Consider the following 24,208-nt stretch of genomic DNA (forward strand, 5'->3'; position numbering starts at 1 on the left):
CCTCTGCCTCTGCTGCCCGCGGCTGCCGGAGCCTTCCTCGCTGCTCCGCTGCCTCCTCCCTGCCCTCAGCCTGAGCCCAGCCCGAGCTGCAGCAGCCTGGCAGCTGCTGCCCGCGCCCCGCGCTATTCCGGCGTGTCAGAGGGGACGCTCCGACTACTTTTTTAAATGGTGCTTTTAAACACTATTTTTAGCGCTTGCCTTCTTATTGTTCACGATGGAAAACAAATACAGGAGCCAAAAGAGAAATCCCCTTGCCTCTGGCAAAACTGCGCTAATTACGCCATCGTTAGAGAACGAACTTAATCGAATCACAAAAGGCATCTGGGCTGACTCTGTGGGCCGAGGGGAACAACTGTCTGGCTGATTTTGTAACAATCCCTAGAGACATAAAACTGATAAATGTTTAATTCCCTTGGTGTGTGAATCAGCATTGTCCATTACATTAACGGGATAACCCGTCCTTAACCAGTGAAATAACCTGCTCTCGAGACGTCTTTAACATACATATCCTATTACCAAAGTTTATTTCTGAGCACAACATCTGTGTGGCAAACTATCAGTGAAATTGAGAGCTTTTATATTTTTCTATTAAAAAATATTTAAAGAAAATTTATGAAGGAAAACAATGCACAAGGCATGGAGATTTTAAGTGTTTCCACTTACCATTACACCAACAGAACTAAAACTGTCTACAATTAAAGAACGTAAGCAAATATGTATTACGAGTATTTATAGCATTCTATTTTAACTTAGAAAATGGGAAACAAGTAGATGATTTCTCATGATCATTTCCTGATTATACAGTAAATCCAGGACACAACAGCAGCAATGTTACCCTTTAAAATCTACTAGCCTGGGACAGAATAATAGCACATGAATCGCATCTTCATGGTGGAAGACATCAGGAGAAAAGGAAAGAATATGAAAGCCATATCTGTACAAACTGGAAAAAAAAGAAAAAAATTAACTTGCAGAAACAAAGAAAATAAAAATTAAAGAAAGAAACAAACAAAAGGAGAAGGAAGATACAGACACGTGGCCTGCCAGATCGATCGTATCTTGGCAACTGCTGGTAAGAAGGTATGCTTAAAAATTAGAGTACTACAAAGCTAAAACACTGATAAAAGATGAAAAAGCCTAAATCCAGCAGGGAAACAAGGAAGAGGATATACACGCCTTCCTCTGCAGAAGTTTGTTATCTTCTCACTCACTATTTGTTATCTATCTCACTATCCATTGCCAGTGAACCACTCACTCTCATCACACTTTACTTCTGTCAATTACCTGTGTCCTAATAAGAAGTAACATTTAACATTTTCAGCAAAATTCATAACCATTAAGAACAGGTAGGCAAGTTGTTTAGCAATTGAGAAGAGCAAGGAGCAAATACATCCTCCCTCCAAAAAGCAAGAGCAGGGCTGCTGGAAGAATTCGATGTGTGAACTACTAGCTTTTGCTGCTTTGTGCATGCAGAGGGATTAAGAGTTGAGGTTTTCTGAACCTAACCTACAGATATTGTCATTAGTTAATACTGAGAAATCTGTCATTGTGCAACTCAGCACTCAGTTTAAAACAACTCACTAATGTTTTTAATTATTTTTTAAGAATGGCAGTGGCACTCTACCCAGACTCATCCAAAGGTTGTCTAAAGGGCTGAAAAGGGTCTGCAGAGAAATCTAGCACTGCCAGAAACCCAGTGTATCTTTTTTTTTTAATAATCTGTTGAAAGCTAATCTTCAGTATCACAAGTAAGCCATTGTCTGAAAAAAGAAAAAAAAAGACCACTCTCTCTACTCTTGTTGCATATACAATAAATATTCTACAGTACCCCATTTTGGAACAAGAAAGAAAAGTGGAAGCAGTTTTTTTATAGTCACTATAGCAGGATTATGCACCCTGTTCCAGAAAATGATAAATTGATGAATTAAAACCAGATGCCTTAGGCATATTCAACTTCCTGACAGAAAAATGCTTACTATTGCATCATTCATACTTATTCTACAGTTTGATGCAGAGATCCCAAAGCAGTGGCTGTACATTTGTGCTCACATCAATTTACTCATCTCTGTTTAATTCTTGATTAGATACTCTGAACTCCTTTTCTGTTCTGTTCTAGATAAGCAGAACATCCTGGCAGTGCCAGTGGTTGACTACGACAGCTGGTGAGGGGTCAGTAGCTCTGACCCAGGAAGAGGTGACCGGTCTGGGGAGATGGTCCCAAAAGGAATGGCCTTCCCAAGGCCCAGTGTCTTCCCTCAGCTGCTGGCCAGGAGGGCCCTTGCAGAGGCTGTCAGCTCTTTAGTGATTGTCAGCTCGTGATTTCAGCTCAGCTCTGCAGGGCAGCCTCCAGGCCAGACCAGACCAGAGAGAGATGAGAGGCTCGTGTGGCTGGTTCCGCACGAAGTAGCTTTATTGCTGGTCCGTACTCCAGCGAAGGGGAAGCTAAGGACGAGCACTCTCCCCTCGCAGGGGCAGAGGGCTAGCTTTTATAGGGATACAGGGGGTGGGTGTCAGAGGGTAAAGGCCAATGGGTTACAAAGGATCTGCATGGGGTCTCCCAGAGGATTCTGGGTCGATCTTCTTCTCGATGTAACTGCAGAGTAGCTGCCTTCCCAGGAGGAGTCCTGCTGGGAGATTTAGCAATCTCCTTATCTCAGCAGACATCCCTCCAGGGCAGTGGCTGGGCATACCCTACAGTTGACCTGAAGTCAGTCAGTATCATATTCCATCATTTATCATAATCTATCTGATGCCAGCTACTGTGACAAAAAACTAAGAGAATACTCAAGTTTGAATATGAGCTTCAAAGAAGAGGCAAAAAAGCATCCACATTAGTACTTTCTGCGCTCAGGGATATCCTAAAACAAACTGCTCTTTCCCATTCTACTGTTAGATCTTGCATTTAAGAAAACTTAGACATTGCACTAGCAGAGGAGCTGAAAGATTGTCTAATAGAAGGGAAGAGATCTGACATCTGTCCAGGACGAGACAATGTTCTTGAAAGAATCTTGTTGGCATGTTGCAGTATTCATTAAAAAAAAAAAGGCAGCAACAGCTTTTTCATAGTAACAGCTATTGGACTGCAAATTCACAAAGAAAACACATAGCAAGTGAAGCACATGCAAGCCCCCAAGGACACCATATGCTAAAAGTAGGATTCCCAGATCATCATGAATGAGCTATTGCTGAGAGCCAAAAAGGAATCCCACTGAAGTATGTTAATATACATGATATCATTTTAGATTTACTACAGAATAGACACTGATATTCTGCTGCGGGCAAAGTAACCTTTCTCCTATTAGTCTGATTTAATCCCCGGAAATGAGCTCTACATTCCATCCCATTACCAGTTTGGTCTCAAGACTAAATAGAAAAAACTGCCACTTTAGAAATGCTCCCAAAGTTTGTGTTTCTGTATAAAGTTTATAGTCCTCAACTGTCATAATCTCAAAGATAATCTGTACTTCTGTATTTCATTATGAAAATTTGGCATTAAGGACAGACAACTCAATATCATACATTACTAAACACACAAAACATGTATTTGGTTTTTTTGAAGTGAAAACAACTCATATCTGAAAAAGTTAAGGAAGTGGTATTTGTCTCGTAAAAAGATTCAACATCAAAAAATAAAATCCCTAGCTTTTCATAGCAGTGTCACCAAGAGACACTGGACAAAAATTTCCTCTGTGTTTTGTGGTAGTGTCCCATCTCTAGTGCTAACTATCCATCTGCTTTCACTTCTCATCAAATCAAGACTGTCAAGTGACACCACCTGTAAAGTCTCTGCTTTTAACTATTCTTTCCAGTCAAATCAAAATTCCACATACTTCAAGGATCTAAGATGTACAAGGCACACGCATTGTTACAAGCAGCAGCCTGCTTTTGAACCCCTCTCTCCATGCCTTCACCACTTTATTTCAACACAAATCTACAAGTCAGCATCTGTACCCACCTATCTGCTACAGAAACTGGCACAAAAAAAAAGGTAGGAATCTGAAAGCTGAAAATCACAACTGAACTGTGAATGAGAAAGTAGAAAGACAGATTTCCTTCTCTTGTTACCTTGGGTGTATCACTACTTGTTTCTTCAAATATAAATCCAGACAGTTATGCCACCTTTCTTTTCTAAAACAACCTATATGAAGCTGTATATTTATGACACTCACTCTCTAATAGTATTTCCATTTTCAGATTTAGTACACCAAGTGATCTACCTAGGGAGGGTTTTGTGTGAAATCACTCCAAACAGTAGCCTAATTCAAACTGCTAAGTGTCTCGCCTCCTTCATTTACCCTCCTAGGGCAATGAAGGAGAAACAATTTCCATAGAGGGACCAGAGCCCTGTTTTGCTTTTCTTCATCTTGGATTTATATTTGCAGCTGATCATCAAGTGAGTCTTGGTAGCTAAATTACAACAGCTCCTCTGTATGCAGTCAGCAAGGAAAATGCCCCTACTGCTATCTTCCCCCCCTCCAGAAGAAGAAAAAGAAGGAAAAAAGAAAAAAGGAATTCTCTCTCAGAGCCAAACTTCAGCTTGAATCAATGCTTCTCTTTTGGTCAGGTTTCATGGGATCCCAATGCCACAGAAATGCACAGGATTTGCCTTGCTTGTGCCCTGTTTCTTTTAAACCTGCCCATACCCTCCCCTCTGAAGTGGGTTTATATGTGGGAACACCTGTGTTATCTTTGAAATGCTTTGGCCAAGAATAATCCAGCACACAGAATCAGACTCTTTTTACACCTGCCTGCCAAGCACAGACACACGTGTAACCTGCCCAAGTGGTCTGGAGCCAGCAGCAATGGGCTTTCCTATAAGGCAGCCGAGTCAAAGCAGTGACTTGGCAGGGTGCAGCCGGACAGACACTCAGCTCGGCACAAGCCGGACAGAGGCTTGAGAGGCAGGTGTAGCCAGCAGGAGAAACACAGTGGAAAAGGCAGACTTGAAAGCATATGAAAGGCATTGACAGGAGTGGGGGAGGAGGAGAAAGGCTCCATCGAAGTTGATCTGTGTTAAAACACGCAGTGAAACACCGTGAGGGAGGGACTGTCTGCAGGGGCTCCCTTACAGACCAAAGACTTACAACACCTTTTAACAAGCATTTCGTTATATCCTTCCTCCTCACCAAGGCTCTTTGTCCTATGCCACGAAAACCCGAACAGAACTCAAACTCAGAGATAGCTCAATTTTTTTACTTCAGTCTTCAATTCCTCCAATCACGAGTTAAAAAAACACAAGGATTTTGTATGAATGTTTAAACCATATTTCCCAACAGCTGGATCTGTTGGAAAAATCCACTGTCAGTGTCAAAAAACATCAGCTTTGCTCATCTGTTACCAATGTCTACTGTGTGGTCAGGGTCCAGGGCGAGACTATAATTAAAGGAATATATAAACCAAAAGACATGCAGGAGCAACTGTTTCTCCTTTTTTTTTGTAGGAGGGGTGGACTGGACTGAATTTTGCTAGGTAGTGTTTTATTTTATTTTAGCCTTGCAGTTACAGAACTGTGTGCATCACCCATGCCCTACCCACAACCAGCAAGATGCAACACAGACACAGGAAGGTGTTCTCTGTGCAGGACCTGACCTCACACAGTTGGGACAACTGCAGTTACATCTGCACTTGCAGAATTTACCTGTCACAGGGACATGAACTGACTGCACTTCTGAGTCTAGTAATTCTGACCTGCAAAGAAGTTTTATATAGACATGTTAGGCCATACACTAAGGGAAGATATTTCTCACTGCAAATCCAACACAAACGGTTTGCTGAAAAAAATAACAAAAGAAGATTGATATATATATATAAAGTTTGGATGTACAAATAAAGTTTTTCAAGGGGCTTCTCTAACTTGTACCTGAGGTATTTTAGCTTCTGCAGCAGTGAACTAGAACAAGGACATAGGAGGCATCAAACCACACATTTGCAATGATTTCTGTGCTGCTTCTCTCCCAGAAGATGCTGCACCAAAGCAGCCTCCAGGTCTTTACAAAGAAATCCATGGAGATACTTTACTTCAATCAGCCACTTCCAAGAAATAGTCTCTTTTAACCACAGTTTCAAAGGACATAAAATTTGACAGAATATGCATACTCATGAGTAAACAGTTTAATCCCAAATGCTGTTTAAGGTCATGCCTACATGATCGTAAAAGGTCTGTTCTGCAGACTACTTAACTGACCTCACTGGCTCTTGTACACAATGCGAGCTCAGGGTTGGAGACCAAAGCCTCAGACACATTAGCCCTTCCAGGCTAGCTCCCACAATCCCCACAGATAGTCAGTTATCATAAATTATAAACATTTTCTCTGCATTAGTCAACTTTTTAAAAATTACTATACAATTTATATTAAAATGCTGTATTAAAGGTTCACATCTCATAAAAAAACTACTACTTGTGGCTACTTGTCTCAAAAACCACCAATTTAGACTGAAATACTCCTGATTTACAATTACATAAATTAGCAAAGAATGAAGTTTATGGTTGGTTTCTTCCCTATACACGCTATGAACAGGACTCTACCACAAAATTACATGAGAGTGATCTGAAGCTTTGCAGATCATTCATGTTGTCATTCCCATACACTATCCACGATATCAGGAAGCACTAGAAAATGAGGCATACTGGTACAAACAATAAGTTGAGGAGAACTAGACCAAATAGGTCCCAAATATCTAAGTCCTGTTTATAAAGAGAACGTAATTGTTAGACAAGCTAGTGACTTTGCTAGTGACAAAGGCTCACAGTAAACTGCTGTAAAGGGGAGACACTCATTTCTTCAAAAAATATGTTACATGGCTTAACAGATTTTTAAAAAATTAAGAAATAACCCAAACACCAAACCTGTAGCTGCTCTTTGCATGCTGATCACAAAGAATTGCCTAACTCTCCTCTTTTTCCATCCCAGCTGCTTCACAACAGCAGTCTCAACCAACACATCAGCTATGCAGCAGAACATTTTTAAATCCCTACTAGAATGGGATGTATTGTCTGGAGGAGTTACACCAAACTGCTCTGTTTTTCCATTAATGCTAAATTACCATTATGTACAAAGATGGAAAAGCAATTCCTTGCCAAAAGGCAACTAAAGAGTCACACTCCTTAATTGCCCTGAAAAAACCTACCAGAGAGTAACCTCTGTTTCTTCTCTTCCCAAAATAAACCCACCCCCATGCTTGTACTTGGAACTGCGTAACATTATATGGTCTTCACACATATGCACTATTCTACCAAGGCATTAAGATGTTAATTAAAACTTGATAATATAATGTCTGTATAGACATACACATGCAAATACAAGCAATATATCTGTCTTTTTCTGACAAGTTACATGAAATCAACATTCTTCCATATTTAGATAATAGCCACTCCACAATCCAAGACTGGCTATGCTTTTTTGGGGGGGTGGAGGAAGGCACTTCTATACTCACCCAAAAACCCACTGACTGTAACTTGTTCCCTGTCTTTCACATGGATGCTTAACACTTCAGAAAAAAAAAAAGGAGGAAAGATCTAGTCTATTTGCTGGGTTGTTGAGCAGAAAAGGAGTCTCAAATGAAAACAGTTGTTTGAATGTTTCTTCTTCATCCTTTTCCAAAATAAGAAAGTCAGAGCTGTAGACCTGTCTTGTGCATCCCTCTGTGAAATAGCCAAGAAGTTTGTGTCTAGTGGGGTGCTTCTGCTTGTCTTTCCAACCCTTCCCAAGACCTAACTGAAAACCTCACTGCCAGCCCCAAAGCCTTAACTTTTGACTGACCTTTAGTCAGACCTGGTACTGGAGTGGAATTACCAGAGGAGAATAGCTGAGTAGGATACAGCACCTTAGTACGTTAAATGACTGCTGCGTGGGCGTCCGGACATGAGTCTGGAAGGGGGCCATCTGAGGATTTTTTTTGTTTGGTTTTTTTGGGTAGGGTTAGATCATAGTCACCGCCTCAAAACACCACAAACTCACTTTGTGCCCATAATAAGGCTGTCACTGGTAAGCAGAGTCAGCTAGAAGGCTTGTTTCCCTTCCATAATAGGGAAGGGGAAAAAGAAGCCCAATTGGGCTTTTCTCCCCCCCGATCAACAACAACAACAACAACCAAAAAAAAAAAAAAAAAAAAAAAAAAATCACAAAACCTGTTGGTGACATTAGGGCCATGGTGTGCATGTACCATGTTTCTATCTGTCTGTATCATTTTTGTATCTGTTTATACTACAAAATTCAATTATCTTCACCAAATTGATAAGCTTAAAAAAAACCAACCCTAACATGCTCCTCAATATGGAGAAATGGTGACCTGCAAAGCACATATTTATAGAACCACTAGCTTAAGATATAAAGAAATACATTGATTTTCAATATGAAATAAAGCCAGACTCCTCAGCACTTTTCTTACAGCTCTCTTACTTACCTTGTTTCCTCATGATCTTTTATTTGGATTTTCCTGCTTGGCTACCACTTAAACCCGATCATCTGGTAGCTCCTCATCACAATTTAGAGTGCCATCCAGTTGTAATCTCAACTACTTCTGACTACAGTCAATGGTTGATATCTATTTATATTAAAGGTGAAGATGGAATGAACCTTGGGATTACTAATGATGCCCTTATAATGTTATTTGGATTTTCCACAGATCTTTTGTGGCTTCCACTTAACTCTGTAACTAAATACTGCCAGCAATCTCCTTGCCCTTCCAATCATTTTCCAATTGCATCTCCTAATAAAAAATGCTGCACAATAATGACAATTTATCCATGCAGCCTGTACTTTCAATAAAAACAAGTTGCCAGTTGCTTCACAAATAAAAATCCTCATGGCTCCGTGACTTTCCTTTGAGTCACGGGTAAAGAGCAACTAGATGCTAGAAACTCTGAATAACCCACACACCCACGCTACATGCGCCCAAAGAAGATCATTTCCCAGCAGACATTTGTGGACTCGTTACTAACGATCCAGCTGCTAATTTAGCATCTGCTCTTGCTCTCAGGTTACCATCAGGTCCCTCCCTACCCTACAACCCCGCTCTGAATGGGTCATACTCACGCACAGCTTTGCTTCTTTAAAATACACGGGTATATTTAGCAACAGTAAGCGACTTTACATGATAAGGAAGAAGCATGGTTCAGATTAAGTAGGTAAATAAAACCCAATCAACTTAATCAAAAGCAGGTTTCATAAAACAAAAGTCTTTTTGATTTGGTCATTTCCAGGAAAATATGGAAGAGGGAAAAAAGCTTTAAAACGTTATCTGTAAGAAAAAAAAAAGAATATAACCTCCTCTTTCCCTAAAAGACAACTTGCTGCAGTTTATTTAAACTAGAATTTTTTCACGAAGAAACCAAAACTTGAAAGATATGACATGTATGTGTGTTGTATGAAGTGAAAAATCCCATATTTTCACAAGGGTACTTTTTTCAAAACTGGATTCAGTCATTAAAACATTAATTTTCCGGCAAAGCTGAAAGTAAACTGCCAGCAGTAAAATTCTGAACTTTCACTCAAGACTAGGTCAGTTTTGTAGATAAAAAGGTCCCTCCCTGCTGTTTGTATATCATATTTAATTTCATTATTAAAACTGAACTTCCTGACTTATATAACCACATCATAAAAGTTACACAACATTCACTTGTTTTGATTATGAGGAAGTTTTAAGATGGGGTGAAAAAGGTAATATACTGAAGTACTAAACCAACAGAGCTCCGTCTACTCAATCTGTCAAATCATACAAATTTTGTCACAGTTTGACTATGTACATGCAAATTTCACTTTGTGATAAAAATAATTTAATGAAGTATTAAATGCTATTGAAAAAGGAAAACATTTTCACTGTAAAAAATAAGTGCATTATCACATACTCAGTTCTCTCATTTAAGTGTTCATTGACATACTGTTCTATTACATTTCTTTATGTAAAAAGTAATTATGAATTAGAGACTGATTCTAAGCACGGAGAACTATTCAGACATAATAAATGAATTGATGGCAATATTTAGATCTGTCATACAGAGGTCATACAGCTTGTTATCCGTTTTATGTAATTACAAAGGTGTATAGCAGAATACACTGGTATTGTCTGAGCTTGAAATTAGCTGGAATTAGATTAAGTTAGAAAAAATGGTAATTCTATTCCTGCCTAAATCCTACCTATAATAATAAATCAATGGGGTTTAGCTGTTTCTTATAAAACACTGGTTATAAAATTTATATCTAAACATGTAAAAATTTATGATTATTACTATGCCTATACATAGTAATAATGAATAACATTTTTCCCTTTTTTTTTTGGCAGCGCAGTAATTCTTGGTGAAAGAAGACAGCAGAGAGAACTGAAAGGTGTCAGGGCAAAAAAAAGACAAGTGGCTTGAGGAAAGGAATTTATGTAGCTGTGGACTTCTAAAACTTTCTTTTACCATACGTCCTGCTGTGTCTTTACACATACTCCCCGGGTCTGCTCAGTTTGTGACTTTCTGGCCCACTGTCGTTGTAAGAACAATATTAGAAAACCAAAGTGCTTCTTGAAGCCTACCTGGGGAGTCTCAGCTCTGCTGAGAGATGCAGGCTTGCAGACAAGACCTGAAAGGACCAAGGAGCACAAGACCAAGCAGAACGCGGCTGTCAAATGACAAGCCATGGCAAAGACAGCTCCTTCTAGGGCTTGTATAACGTAGCCCCCAAGCAACGATAACTTTACTCCAGATACAAATTCAAGGACGCAGTTCTCCTCTTCTGTCATGCCACAAAATTAGAAACTTGCTACAGAGAATTAATGAAAAAGGCCAGGAGGAATAGACTCCACTATCAAGGGACAGTTTCATTTTTTCCAAGTGTTTTTCCAAGTGAGATCTATTTACTCTGAGCTCCCAGGAACATACATGTACTTTCCGACAATTTAAAAAGAAACCCATGAAGATCCGAACTCCACCGCTTGTGAAACCTGCAGGCAACATTGCCAAACCACAGAAACAGGCTGACTGTGCTACACAAGCCAACAGAGAATTTTGGACAATTTTGAGTCTGCATCAGGGGTCAACACGCCTGCACCCTACTGTGCAGCTGTAAAAATTATATTCCTCACCTCTCATCTTCTGCATGTATTTTGAGGAACACAACAATACCACTCCTCTATATAAAGAGAGTTTACTTGGTGAAGACTTGGTTTCCCTGTGTACAGGAAATTTTATAATCTATAAGCTTGCATGGTCTGTCAGATCATTATCCTCATAAATTCATCCATGACTGCAGCATTTGTTCGAAGTAAATAGATTGCAGAACAATTCTGGAAGGAAAGGCACAGCTGTACGACCCAGTGGACATGCTGGCTCCAAAAGCAAGGTCCCATAGGATAGCATTTATTTCCAGTATTAATCAACATATGTTGCCCAAACTACAGTTTTGAATCTTCCATCTGCAACTCAGTGAGAAATACAAACACATTAATTCAGAGATATGCTGCCATTTTCAAAGATTCCTAAAATAATCACACGTTTCCTTTTAAATGCTGAGAGAGCCTAACAAACCAGCAGGATAAAAGAAAAATCTGTTTCCTTCTGCAAGCAGTAAGCCACGTGCTTGCTCTCCCTTGTGCTACCCATTGGTAAGAAGGCTTGCTACCCAGACCACCTGCATGCAAGGACTAGAGCTGTGCAAGAGCATCTGCAGCCCAGTCCTTCCTCACATCCCTCCCAAGCACTTGTACATGTACTAATCACAAACCTCATGCAAAGAAGCCTCCAAAACAGCTTCCTCTGTGGACCTCTCTACAGCCACATAACTTAATTCTGAAAAACTGAGGTCTTTCCTGATAAGCACTATGGAATAAATCACAGGTACCTCAGTAGTCACAAAAGGAACACGAAGTCTCCAATTCCCTTAATTCCCTGAATTTTGTAAGAAAAACTATCTCATTGCTGGAAGATAAAGCAATAATATTTTTAGTCTCTTAACTGCATCACTATAGTACAGCTGAATGCCACTGAACTTATTTTTTTTCCTACACGCAACAATGGTATCCTTTAAAAGAGAAGCAGAAGAATTCAACTGTTTGGCTCATTCACTTGAAGGGTTGATCTGTACTGCAGGCTTAGTGGGAATTTACATTTAAAAAAATGACTTGAAACTCTCCACAGATACACCACTTTTATTAAAAGATAAACTCATCCCCTTAAAAAAAAAAAAAAAAATCAATATGGTCAGTTTCTTTCCAGGTAAATTTAAGCTAAACTGTAAAGTATGAAGTAGTTTCAGATATTTTTTCCTCTCTATCACTTCAAACTGAATTTAAAAATCTGAAATTATTCTCAGGTAGCAAATTAGTATACAAATAATTGGCAACTCACCGCAAGCAATATTTCTTTTCAAGTAACTCCTTATGAAAATGAAGCAGCACGGGGAATTTACGGTGCTTTTTATGGCAAGAAATCCACGGTATCTGTATAAACAGGTTTTATACTTCAGGCAGTTTTATATGTGTAAAATATTTTCCAGTAGACCTGGATCTCATGTTTAATAGGAGAAAGTGTGGTATTTAACCACTTGAATGCAAAGAGATTTCATTCCAAAATAACTATGGCTAATTTGAGGATACACAATAATAAACAACAAACAACTATATACTTGAGCAGTACTCTTAAATAAGACTAGTGCAATGGCAAGACAAGCTATAGGCTTTATAAAAAAATATAAGCAATATCTGGTCTTGCAAAAAGAACAAATGGGAACAGAAACAAGTGACCTCCGTATGCTTAACCAGCAGGAACAATATATTGTTACTGTCCAAGAGGCCTTTAGCTGTAGAATACTGGTGGAAAGATGGCTCTTTAAAGTTTACCATCACGTAACGAAAATCAGCCAGAGAAGGATCATATAGGGGAATGTACAGACTGCACTCACCCATCTTTACCTAAACACCCCCTGTCCTTTTATAATGAGATACCAAATTTTTGTTCCTTTAATATAAAACATAAACCTGAACCCCTGTACAGCAACAAGATCAGTGTGTATCCACAAGTATTTCCCTGATCTGCCCCTGATCTGCCCCTGATCTGCCCAGCTGAAGACCATGTTGGTCTCTCTCACACTTGTATGATGCAGGAGCAGACCCAGAGATTTCAATCAAGCTGCTTGAGATTTGCACACCTCAGCCTGGCAAATGAAGCAGAGCAAGACCAAACCCAAAGGGCTCTTCAGCTCAAAACCTGAATATTAAGGCAATGGGAGCGTAGCCATGCCCAGTCTCCTCCATGGTGAACAGGCCAAATAAATTCATGCTGCTTCAGAGCAGCTGGTCAAAGCCCCATTTCCAATACTGCATTAAACAATTAGCCAGTGCTTTTGCTGATCTTCATTCTCGGGCAAGCACAACCAGACTCTCCAACTCTGTCCCAACAGAGTCCAACAGACCATGGGGACAGACAGACACTGAGTCTGCCCAGTCCCTAGCAGTCATTTTGTACAGTACTACACTAACAGCCTTAACAAAATAAAATAAAATTTTTTAAAAAGTAAAAAAAATTTTAAAAAGGTGTTTCTAAGAAAAAAAATAAATTCCTGGTTTCTTTTATATGGGGCTGGAGGGTAGTAAACATTACAAAAAATAGGAAGAAATAGTACCTCTGAGCCAGGAGAGGGAAGACCCTGTATTTTCATCCTGGCATCAAGTGATAAAATCACCTGAGACATTATTATTTGTGAAACAGAACTACTAAAAAACAAAGAAATCAAAGAACAGCTGCACCACTGATACTCAAATAGTTCCAAAAGTCACAATTTGTCTTCTTCAGAAAGAATTCTACACCACAACTATAATCAATGTTCTGTACAACATTAGTATTTCCTGATACCTGTAAAGTTGAAAGCTGGGTAAATACTTGTTGCAGAATAACTAATTGCTCTTTCAGGAAGGTATTCTCTTGTTTCTTACAAATCCATGTAGAAGTTGGAAGAGGAGTTCAAGTCACAGTATTTGCTTAGAAGTTCGGAAGAAAAGCAATTTTACTGTCATCATGACAGGCTTTAATCATTGACATGCAGTTTTAGGGCTCTGCTTAGGTAGTCTTTTTTGAACTGTTTTATCAAGTTGGTACAATCTTAAGATAAGACTTGGGGTGAAGGGAAAAAATTAGCCAATTAAATTTATTATTTAAAACTGCAGTGTAAATTTTTATCCTTCTCCTACCTGCACAGTAATTTGGAAAATCCACAAATCTCTGAATTCAAGATAAAATTTTGTTAGGTAATGACTCATGTAAAAGGTGACTTCTTTTTATTTAAAGTTTGATCCTGGACTCTCTATCCATCACACATGGCTACGTCTGTGTTTGTCTCACAACAGAAAAAGTAGGTTTAATAAAAAGAAGCAATTCCGCAGTAACACATTTTATTTAGGAATAACAGACTTGCTCAGAAGATAGCAATCCTTGACTTGCCAGTGTAAGAGCAGGAATAAAAATGTCTTCTGGTTTATAAAAGATATGATGGAGTTGGAGAATGATTTCCTGCCACACTCTGGTTGGTCCTTATCATCCGTGTGTCAGCCCTGGGCTCAGGCAAATCTACTCTGACACATAGCCCAGTGCTGGACAATCTGCAGCTTCCCTGGGTAAATGAAGGGTTGGGGACTCACTGAGCAGACAATGGTCCCAGTTTGTCCCCTGCAGAACAAGTCACTACCCAAAGAATTAAGCTGCAAACCAGACCTTAAGGAGCCATGAAACAAGACAGCAAAAAGACTACATGTCTCAGAAAGCACAAGGTTATGCACATCTGACAATGTAACATCATTTTAGCGTGTGATGCTGCTCTGTGCTGCTGTGACATGACCCTCCAGTTCAGCTGAGGAAAAGCAACAGGTATTTAAAAGCAACCAAAATAAATAACTTTGTTAATTCCAACTCCGTCAGTTTAGCAATGTGATCTGACCTAACTGTAGCTGTTATTTAATGAATTGGGAGAGTCAATCTTAGGAGCACCTGGAGGTGTCACAGTACTAAGATTTTAATCACAGCAGAAGCCAAAGGCTGACCTCCTTCCCAAGAAAAAAGCCCTGTACTAGCAGCAAGCGTTCCTCAGAACGACCACAAGAAACATGACCAGCCCCCTTAGAGCAGAGAAAGCTGTGTTGACACTGAAACGTGAGCTGTACCCCCAGGGAACCCAGCAGTAATTTATTTATTTTCCATAAAACTGTAGGCTTGGTTCCAAAAGTACCATGAGAAGCTATTCAAAAGAAAAAACCAGAAAAATAAAACCAAACTCCCAACCACAAAAAGAAACAGAAGGAATCTGGATTCACTCCAAGATATTGCCTCCTCAACATCCTGAACCATTGCTGAGACGTTTAGAAATAAAGCACTGCCACAGGAGCAGATATTGAAGAAAAGCACAGAAAACGTTTTTTCTTTCAATTTGTCTGAAACTGTTTATTGATTTTGGAGACTCCCCTCCTGGCAAACTCAGACAAAAACAGGAGGGGAAATACACGTCCTGTGCACAGTAAGATCAGACATGCCATGCTTGATGTATTTACCTAGGCAGTATTTTTGCTGCCTATGCAAGATGCTGACCTCAAACATAAAAAGAAAAATGCAGAAAGGAAAGTCATCTAAGCACATAACTAAGAAAAAAATTAAATAATATTTTTTTTGTAAGGTAACTTTGAGTTTTTATTTATCTTTTGGAACCTACTAATGCAGGGAAAAAGTAGTTTTTATCAAACACAAAATAACTCTACACAACAAAAGTAAAAGATGAGTGCTTTAAAGGGTTTGAGCAGAATTCACTAGTTTATTTTCTCCTACATCAGAAAACTGCTGCACCCAACAAATCTCCAGGGTGAGCACTGGAGAATGCCAACTGTGGGATGCACGGGGCAAGAAGGAAGAAATGAGCTTTTAAAACAAAAGTCATCTAGATAATCTAAAACAAAGCTTTCCTCTTGTGTCCCTGGAGATGTCAGCCTTGATCGAGATGATTCTGTAACTGGCAGATTTACATATACTACAGCAGGGAGATCTCCACACAGCCTCAAAGGACAAACTCCTGCTCACACCACCACCACACCATGTCCTGGCATCACATAACACAAATAACCAAGAAGAAACATTGCCCCACTGCCCCCACCCCTCCCCCCCAAAAAAAGAACCCTGCCTTTTCAGAGAAAAGGGGACCAGCAGACTAACACGAATGACCGTCAGACTTTGGAGATGGCAACATCTGATCATCAAGAGTGCGTTTGTACTCAGGCCCTTGAATTTTATTGCTCTTTAGTCTAACCCACTGAAATATTTACCAAAAGGGACTAATGTAAAGAGGTTTTATATCATCTGACTGTGAAGGGTAACAAATATGTTTATTGGAACAATGCTTGAAAATTCAGAAAGCATCTCATCAACCATTAATGTTACCCATTTTAAATCTCTATTTGTATGGTCTTCAAAAAAATCCAAAGTCATTAATCTTTGATTACTGAAAACCAACAGTTTTGGCGCTACTTCACTGTAACACCTCAGTAACAGTCAATGAGATCAGCAGGCATTTTATTTAAATAAAGCCCAACACACAGGAAAGGAAAGCAGGCATGGCAAAAAGAGAAACACACTGCTTGTTAGTCACTCTTGGTGAAAACGTTAAATAACACTTATCTGATTAAGTACTTTCGGATTGGTACTTGCTGTTGGAACCTTACAGTATGGCTATATTTAGAACACTGATAATATAAAATGTAATTCTCTTGCTCAAGCTCCATGTTAGAGGGATGATTTTGCATGTTACCTGTTTATTTTTTTGAACAAAGGAAGTTTTCACTGTTAGCACCACAACACCAGCATGGCTGAGGAAGATCCTATTTTCTCTAGCCTTTGAGTCACTATTAAGAGCTGGCTACAGAAACACCAACAGGAAAACAGCAGCTTCAGGAATACTGAGGCTTGCATCTGTCTGGCTTCTCACATAAAGGAAAAAGGAGGACTCCAGGCTGTGGGGTGGTCCCGGCAATACAGTGTAGTAAAAGCTACTGCAGGTTAAATCCTCAGCCCTTCCTTTGCCAAGTAACGCAAGTTCTCTGTAGGAGAGTTCCCTAATTACATGGCTGATGATTACTTAGGTGAGGGACTCTCCATCACACCTTACTGAGCTGTTCACAAACAACACAGCAACACTGAGAGAGAAAGAGACAGGACAGCTCACAGACCAGCCTTAAATACTTACGCACAGGTCAACCACCTTTAATAAAACAAGACACTGGAGAACACAGAACCAAACCTGAAAATGCAGTCTGTCTACTGTACATCTGCAAGTACCTTAGGCCAGACTACACCACTTCATTTCCACCTTTCCTACCTGCTTTAAGGATGCTCACCGTGTCAAAAAAAAATGTGTACCCCGGTTGCATTTTTTGACTACTAGGGAAAGTTTTGTAACTCACATTTCATTTCTGAAACTATAAAGGAGACTGACAACTCTCTTCCATACAACACATCCCAAGGAACACACAAAACACAGCTTAACATCCAAATATCAGGTTGAATTTACAGGAATAAGAAATTACATTTTTGGTCCCATAGACACTCTGAATCTGGAAGCTATAGTAAGAACAAAAGAACATAAGACAGACAACCCATTCTCAATCCATTTTCTTTCCCATTTCTCTGGTTATGACAACTCCTCTGCACAAATGCACAGCACCTGAGGCAGCCTGTTATCTGAGGGATTAATGAAACTGAAAATACATCATTTCTGGTATGAGAGGACTAAAGTGGGTATGAGATGCTGTGCATCAGTGCCATCAGAGCACAGCCCTGCCACACAGCTTTGTGACTTGCTCCTTAGCATGGGTTATGTCCCTGCCTCATCACTGACACTCTCACGCTGAAGCTATGACAACAATACACTATTCCCAGCATCATTTATTTAATGATAAGCAGCTTGGCTCACTGGACAACTAACAGCTCCAGAAAGACTCTCTATATTAAGAGGATTAATAAGGGTTGTAATTTCCATTACCTGTAAATGCAGCCATTTTTAAAAGACCTTTAAATCATAATTTTAGCTGGAAATGCGGATTATAAGTCTTTTTCAATTCCCAGTTTCTTATGCAGGAACTGGCTTAACCCACTATGGAAAAAACAATTTCTAAAGGCCTGTCAGTCTCTCAGAAGCAGCATTAAAGTGTGAAAACTGTCAATTTTCATGGAAATCACAATGCCAGAGCAACACAAAAAGCTGCAGTATACAGAACACAGTCCTTGCCAGAAAATCAAGTGTTTGCTGATGCTAACAGAGTAGCTGAAGCCCAGACACAGGGGAATACTTGTTAAGGCACTGAATTGTGATTCAGGAGAAGTGAGGTACTTCCCTAACTCTGTCACAGGCCTCCTGGCTGCTTTTGGAGCTGGTCATATAAATGTGTTCACAGTTTTGGCTATTGTGGGGTTTTCTACATGTATTTCTTTAAGCCAAATGAATATTGTTAGGAAGTCTTCATAAATGCTTGTAATATAATTCAAGTCTGTGACAATAGAAGTCTACACAAGGACAGATGATTAAGAATAAATACACATATTCAAGAGAACTCTCATTCCTTTGAAGGGAAAACAAATTCCTTTCATTCTGGCCATAAGCATGCATTGGGATCTGAATTACTTGCCAAAAAGAAATATACCACTTCTCCAGCAAGATTAACTACACACAAAGCAGCCATGTATTTACTGAACTGACTTCAATATAAATATTTAGGAAGTTGTTTTTCTTTAAGGGTCAACGTCATCTAAAAGTGTACCCATGAGAACACTTGAAACTGTAATTAACACCCCCTTCTCTAGTGCAGTCTCCTGAAATTGACTGTTACTGGTGTAGCCAGCCCAGATGGCCTGGGAAGTAAAATCTGTCCTATCAAAATGTAGTGCTACCTCCTGTAGAGCAGTGAAGTGATTCCATGAAGACTAGCAATTTGACCAAGATGTAAATTTACAGGAGCAAAACCTGAAGAAAAATGAACCTGAAATTACAAGGGAAAGAACATGAACAACAACTGAGACAGGTGACAGTAAAAAACAGAAGGTTCAATTTCATGTAATGGTGGCAGGAGTGGCATAAAATAGCAAGATGAAAAAATATAAAAGATTCCATAGGAAGAATATAATGAGAGACAGCTGGGAGATGGGGAAAGTCAAAACAAAATCCTGAATATTCTACACAGTCCAGAAATGAAAGAGATTTTATAACACCTTCATTCTCTACTCTGGCAGATTTCTGAAAGAAAGGAAAAGGTGAAAAGAAAAGGAAAAGTAAGATATGAGAAATCAGAACCTGGACTTCATAAAGAACAGCTGTCAGGGCTGGATTGCATTGCATTTATCTCGCCATTTGGCTTACTCTTACAATTAGTATCCTTATCTTCAGCAATCCTGAGATACTAGTCATGACTGAAAATACAAATGTTACAGTATATTAGCTCAACAGTTACATTCATATGGAGGTGCAAAACACAGAAAAAATTGCCCTGTTTCATTCTATGCAATAGCAAGTGCAATTCTTCAGTCATTACTACCAGGGTTTTATTTAATGTGATGTACCTCCACTGACACAGAAAGAAATACTTTGGACCCAGACTGGGAGGAAGGTAGGGTTAATGTTGACTGTGGTGCCAGAAAAATGCATCACAGGGAAGCTCCCTGTCTCAGGTAGACACATAAGAAGTGTCGATGGAACTGTGCAGGAGTGGTGCAGATACAAATAGGGACACAATGTGAAGGCCAAACCCAAAAGCAAAAGTGTCAGTCTTGCAACTGGTCAAGGCAGCAATCTTGAAAGTTGCTACCATGCAGGGATAGAACATGGGAGAATGGCTTTAAGCTTAACGAGGGTAGGTTTAGATGAGGTATTAGGAAGAAACTTTTTACCATGAGGGTGATGAGACAGTGGAACAAGTTGCCCAGAGAAGCTGGGCATACCCCATCCCTGCCAGTGTTCAAGATCAGACTGGATGGGCAACCTGGTCTAGTGGAAGGTGTCCCTGCCTACGGCAGAAGAGCTATCTTTAAGGGCCCTTTCAATCCAAACCACTCTGTGATTTTACCACACTGCTACTCTACATTTCTACTTGCAGTCATTGCCCTTTGCCATCCAGTACTCTGCACATTACACAGAAATCTCATATAAATACAAAACAAGAAAACATACAAATTTCTCAGTTCTACAATCAAAAACTAATTACTCTGTTGTTTCTTTTTACCCTAAATCTTGCAACACCTGGAGGTGAGCTAGAATATGATGTAACTAGTATTACACAGACTAATAGGTGTTCTGTACACAACAGTGCTCTCCAGGCTTTTCTAGACAAGAAACTAAAACCCTAAACACAATAATAATATCTTTCTTAAAGCTGTTTATGCAGTTTCACAAAGTAACCTGCTTAACTATGTGTAGTAGTCATAGAATAGTAAGAAAGGGTTTCAACAAGCTGAGATGTGCAACTTTCTCTGTAGCTGGGGGTTTGCTCTCCCAGGTTCTGCATGTAAGCATTACAGATGTTTCACATCCTTTATCTGAAGGGACACTTCAATCCAGCAGGCAAGTCACTCCAAAGCAGGTGTGCTAAGATATGCCTGTATTTGTTAGTACTGTAAGTCCCTGTGAGATAGGGAAGGAGGCTGAAGCACAGAAAATAAAGGTCCTACTAAAAGAAAGCACTCATACGTCCAGTTTAACATAGAGGCTTTCCCCACATTTGCCAGGCTCCAGAGGCAGCTTTTCTGTGCTCAGACACAGGCACGGAGATAGACCCATAAACTGCTGGCTTGTGTGGGAGATGGAGATGCCTTCAGCGGCCAGGGAAGATGCGCTGCTCTTTGCAAGGTTCCTAACAGAGAAGACAGAATTGATCCTGCAAGTTCTCACTTTAGGCTTGAGCCCAGCCTGCAGTGCCGCTTATGACCAGTGTATGTCTGTTATGCCATATTGTGGTCAAAAAAGAAACCAACCGGACACCCAGAGAAGCTTCTCTCTGCTCTCCCTAATGAAATAAGAGCAGATACAGACAAAAAGATACTTGATACTTAAAAAGTGTATTTCTGCCTTTTAGTATCCATTGCATAATCAGAGAGTAAATCCTAGTTTCTGCTGCTACTGATTGTCTTAAGTTCACTTCTGTAAACTAAAACAAATGTTCATTAAATAAAGGATTATGAACTTGGTAAAGCTTTTAAAAAACTCATACCTAACAATCAGTAATAATAAAATTATTGGTTCTGAAGTCTACAATTATTTTTTAAACTGAAAAATGGGAAAACCCTTGCAATACCAGCACAAACTGCAGTTTTTCCTTTGCCATTTAAAACAAAAAAACCCACAGCAGTATCCTACTTTTAAATGCGTAATTTTCAAGGAACTGTGCCATGGAACACATATAGTCAATTTATCTGTGTAAGCACACAGCAGAGCTGCTCTACCCTGCATCAAGTGACACATTAAATTTGTTCACTGTTTAACAAGGGAAGGTCATAATGTTCCTGTTAATGATTTACATAGAGACAAAGCAGCTCTGCCTAAATTTTGTTTAAAATTGTGAAGTTATGGTCATTTTAACCTCCCTTTCATAACTTCAAGATAAGCCAATCAGTAAGCTGGAAACGTGTATAGCACGTCTTCTGCCATGAAAGGAAGGTATTTCTGTCACAACTGCCTTAACAGCCAGAGGTCCCCAGTCACGCTCCATAGATGCAGCTCATGTCTGGATTCACATGGAAACCAAAAGGACAAACAAAGCTGTGCTCTTGCTGCACTTTCCTGACTCTAGCAGATTTCATCACTGAGTGAGTAAAATCTGATTAGGGACCAAACATCCACCGGTGTCTAATATGGATGATAGCAACTCAGGGAATTATGAACCATCCAGCGAAGTCCCCTGCTAATGGCACAGACACATCCAGGCTGGGAAGGTCTGACTTGCAAAAAAAGGCAACATGAAGTAATTCACAGCTAAAATGAGCTCAGATGAAACAGCCAGTCACCCCTTGGTGCACACGACAGTGTGGCCATCAGCTTCCACATGAGCGGATTAGCACCCACACACTTTGTTCTACAATATCACCAGTGCATCTGCACCCTATGATTGGACTCATCTCCTTGAGCTGTGTCCGCAGCAATATGACTGAAGTTAATGCAGTTACTGTAACTTCCGTTCATATATGTGATATCCGAGTCTGGCTGTGGACAAGTTTACTCAGATGAAACTGGTTACAAAAGATTCAGAAGTTTTGTTCAGAAATGCCCCCAGACCCCACCGGTCATCTCTGAGATGCACCAATGACATGTGTTCTCATTACAAATTAATTTTTTTTAATGAATGCTTGGAAACCTAGCACTCGAGACAAATTTTTAATCAGCACTGCATCTGAATTACTCTTCAAAGCACACATGTAAATTGGCACCATAAATCTCCCCTTCATCAGAATTTTAGAAAGCAGCTGTGCTGTTACATCAACTAAATACAGAGAGGGGAGGCACCTTACATCTACCACTTTTCCTGGAAGGTTAGCCTAAAAGGTCACGATCAAACAGCCTCATTTTCAGCTGGAATTAAGCATTTTATTTACAAAAAGAGCACCAAGCTATATCATACTCTGCAAGTTAAAAAAAACATGGCACACACTGTTTCATCATGACAGCACTAGCAGTGGCATCTTTTCTTCACTCATTGCTCCCTGTACTACTTTCTGTGTTAGGCACTACAACGTTCCCTATTAATCACAAACTAAGGAAACGAAACTGAGCAGAACTACTGTAGCCCACTAGCATGTACTTTAGAGCTGTTTCCTACTTTGTTGAAAATAAATTTATGACATAAACATTAGAACTAAAAATAAAAAAGCTGCTGAAGCAATCACAGTCTCTTTCAGTCTGTCCAGACAGTGTGAAATAGAGCAGTAAATTGCAGCGAGCAGACAGCACAGCTCTTAAAACTTGCCCAGCTTTTGCTCTGACAAAAGAGATCACTTAGGACCTCATCGTGGTGCTGTTCTCGTCGTTTAATTAATGGACTAATAAATTCCACTGTTGGCATATCTTCTACTCGTCTCTTCCCGTGAAAAACCCCAAACCCTCCCGCGGTTTGCACTCGGGCTGACCGCTACTTAGCAATAGTGCTGCGAGAGCGGTGCCTGTCACCAAAGGCAGGAGGCACTGGGAGTAGTCACCGCGGTCTCCCACCAACCTCGGACAATTTTGGGCACTTTTAATTCGCGGTTGGCAGCGCTCTTCCTTCCTCGGCCGCGGCAGTGCGCTGGGGCTGAGACGGCTGAATAAACCTTTCAAAGGCTTTTGGCAGCTGCGTCCTGGCGCTCGAGCAGACGGGCGTATGGGCGAGAACCTCTGCGGCCGCGGGGGCTCCCCGGACCCTCGGCCGGACGGGTCCGCCCCGAGCCCCGCCGCGGCCCCGGCTCCCTCCCCGCCAGCGTCCCTTCCAGACCCGGTGGCCCGGGTCGGCAGCTGCAAGCAGCGGCTGCCCTTCGTCCTGCAGGGCCGCCCCGAATCACCTCCCGAAGGGAACAAGCCCCGAACCGGCTCTCCGGCCTCGCAGCCGGAGGGGCAGCGCCGGCAGACGGGCCGAGGCGCCCCTCCCGCAGGGCAAAGGCGAAACAGGCACTTTCTCCCGCTCCTGACCTTTCTGCACCCGAGCTCACCGCCCAGCCGCCCCCTGCTCCCCGCCGTGCCCCCTCCGTCCCCGGGCTGTGCTCCGAGCGGGCCGGGCGGCGACACCTGCGCGCCGCTCCGAGCTCGGCGCCCCGGAGGGAAGCGACACAGGCGGGACGGAGGGAAGGCACCGCGGCCCGCCGACCAGCACGGCCGCTGTCGCCGTCCGGAGCCACTCCCGCCCGTGGAGGGGAGCGGCGGCCCGTCCGGCCCGGGTCCCGGCGGGAGCTTACCCGGTGGGGGGCTTGCTGGCCCCGGGGCGCACGAGGGTCTCCATGGCCGGGCCCCCCTCGGCACTTCTCAGAGGACGGGCCAGTGCAAGACGCGATCCCAGCAGCGGCGAAGGTCGGAGGCGGGGGTACCGAGAGGGAGGGAAGAGACAAGAGTACAGGAGTGAGAGCCGCCCTCGCCCCCACCTCCCCCGCTCCCCGCCCCGCCACCGGGCGGCACTGCCCGTGCCGCCGCCGCCCCCGGCTGCCCAGCCCGGCCGCGGGCGGGGATGTGTTGCCGAGGCGGCCCCCACCCGCCTT

General features: G+C 41.3%; 1 protein-coding gene across 2 annotated transcripts in view; it reads right to left on the minus strand.

Moving 5' to 3' along the window:
- Positions 1-24,208, minus strand: part of LOC121674390 (protein cordon-bleu-like) — a 115,946-nt gene that overhangs the window by 89,417 nt on the left and 2,321 nt on the right. For both annotated transcript variants that reach the window (XM_042048707.1, XM_042048708.1), the window contains exon 2: positions 23,912-23,974. In XM_042048707.1, the coding sequence (XP_041904641.1) occupies positions 23,912-23,974 (63 nt within the window). The remainder of the gene's footprint in view (positions 1-23,911; positions 23,975-24,208) is intronic.

The sequence above is a fragment of the Corvus kubaryi genome, unplaced genomic scaffold (genome assembly GCF_017639235.1).
Source record: "Corvus kubaryi isolate FWS band 111438036 unplaced genomic scaffold, C.kubaryi_AGA036_p1.0 68, whole genome shotgun sequence".
NCBI lineage: Eukaryota > Metazoa > Chordata > Aves > Passeriformes > Corvidae > Corvus > Corvus kubaryi.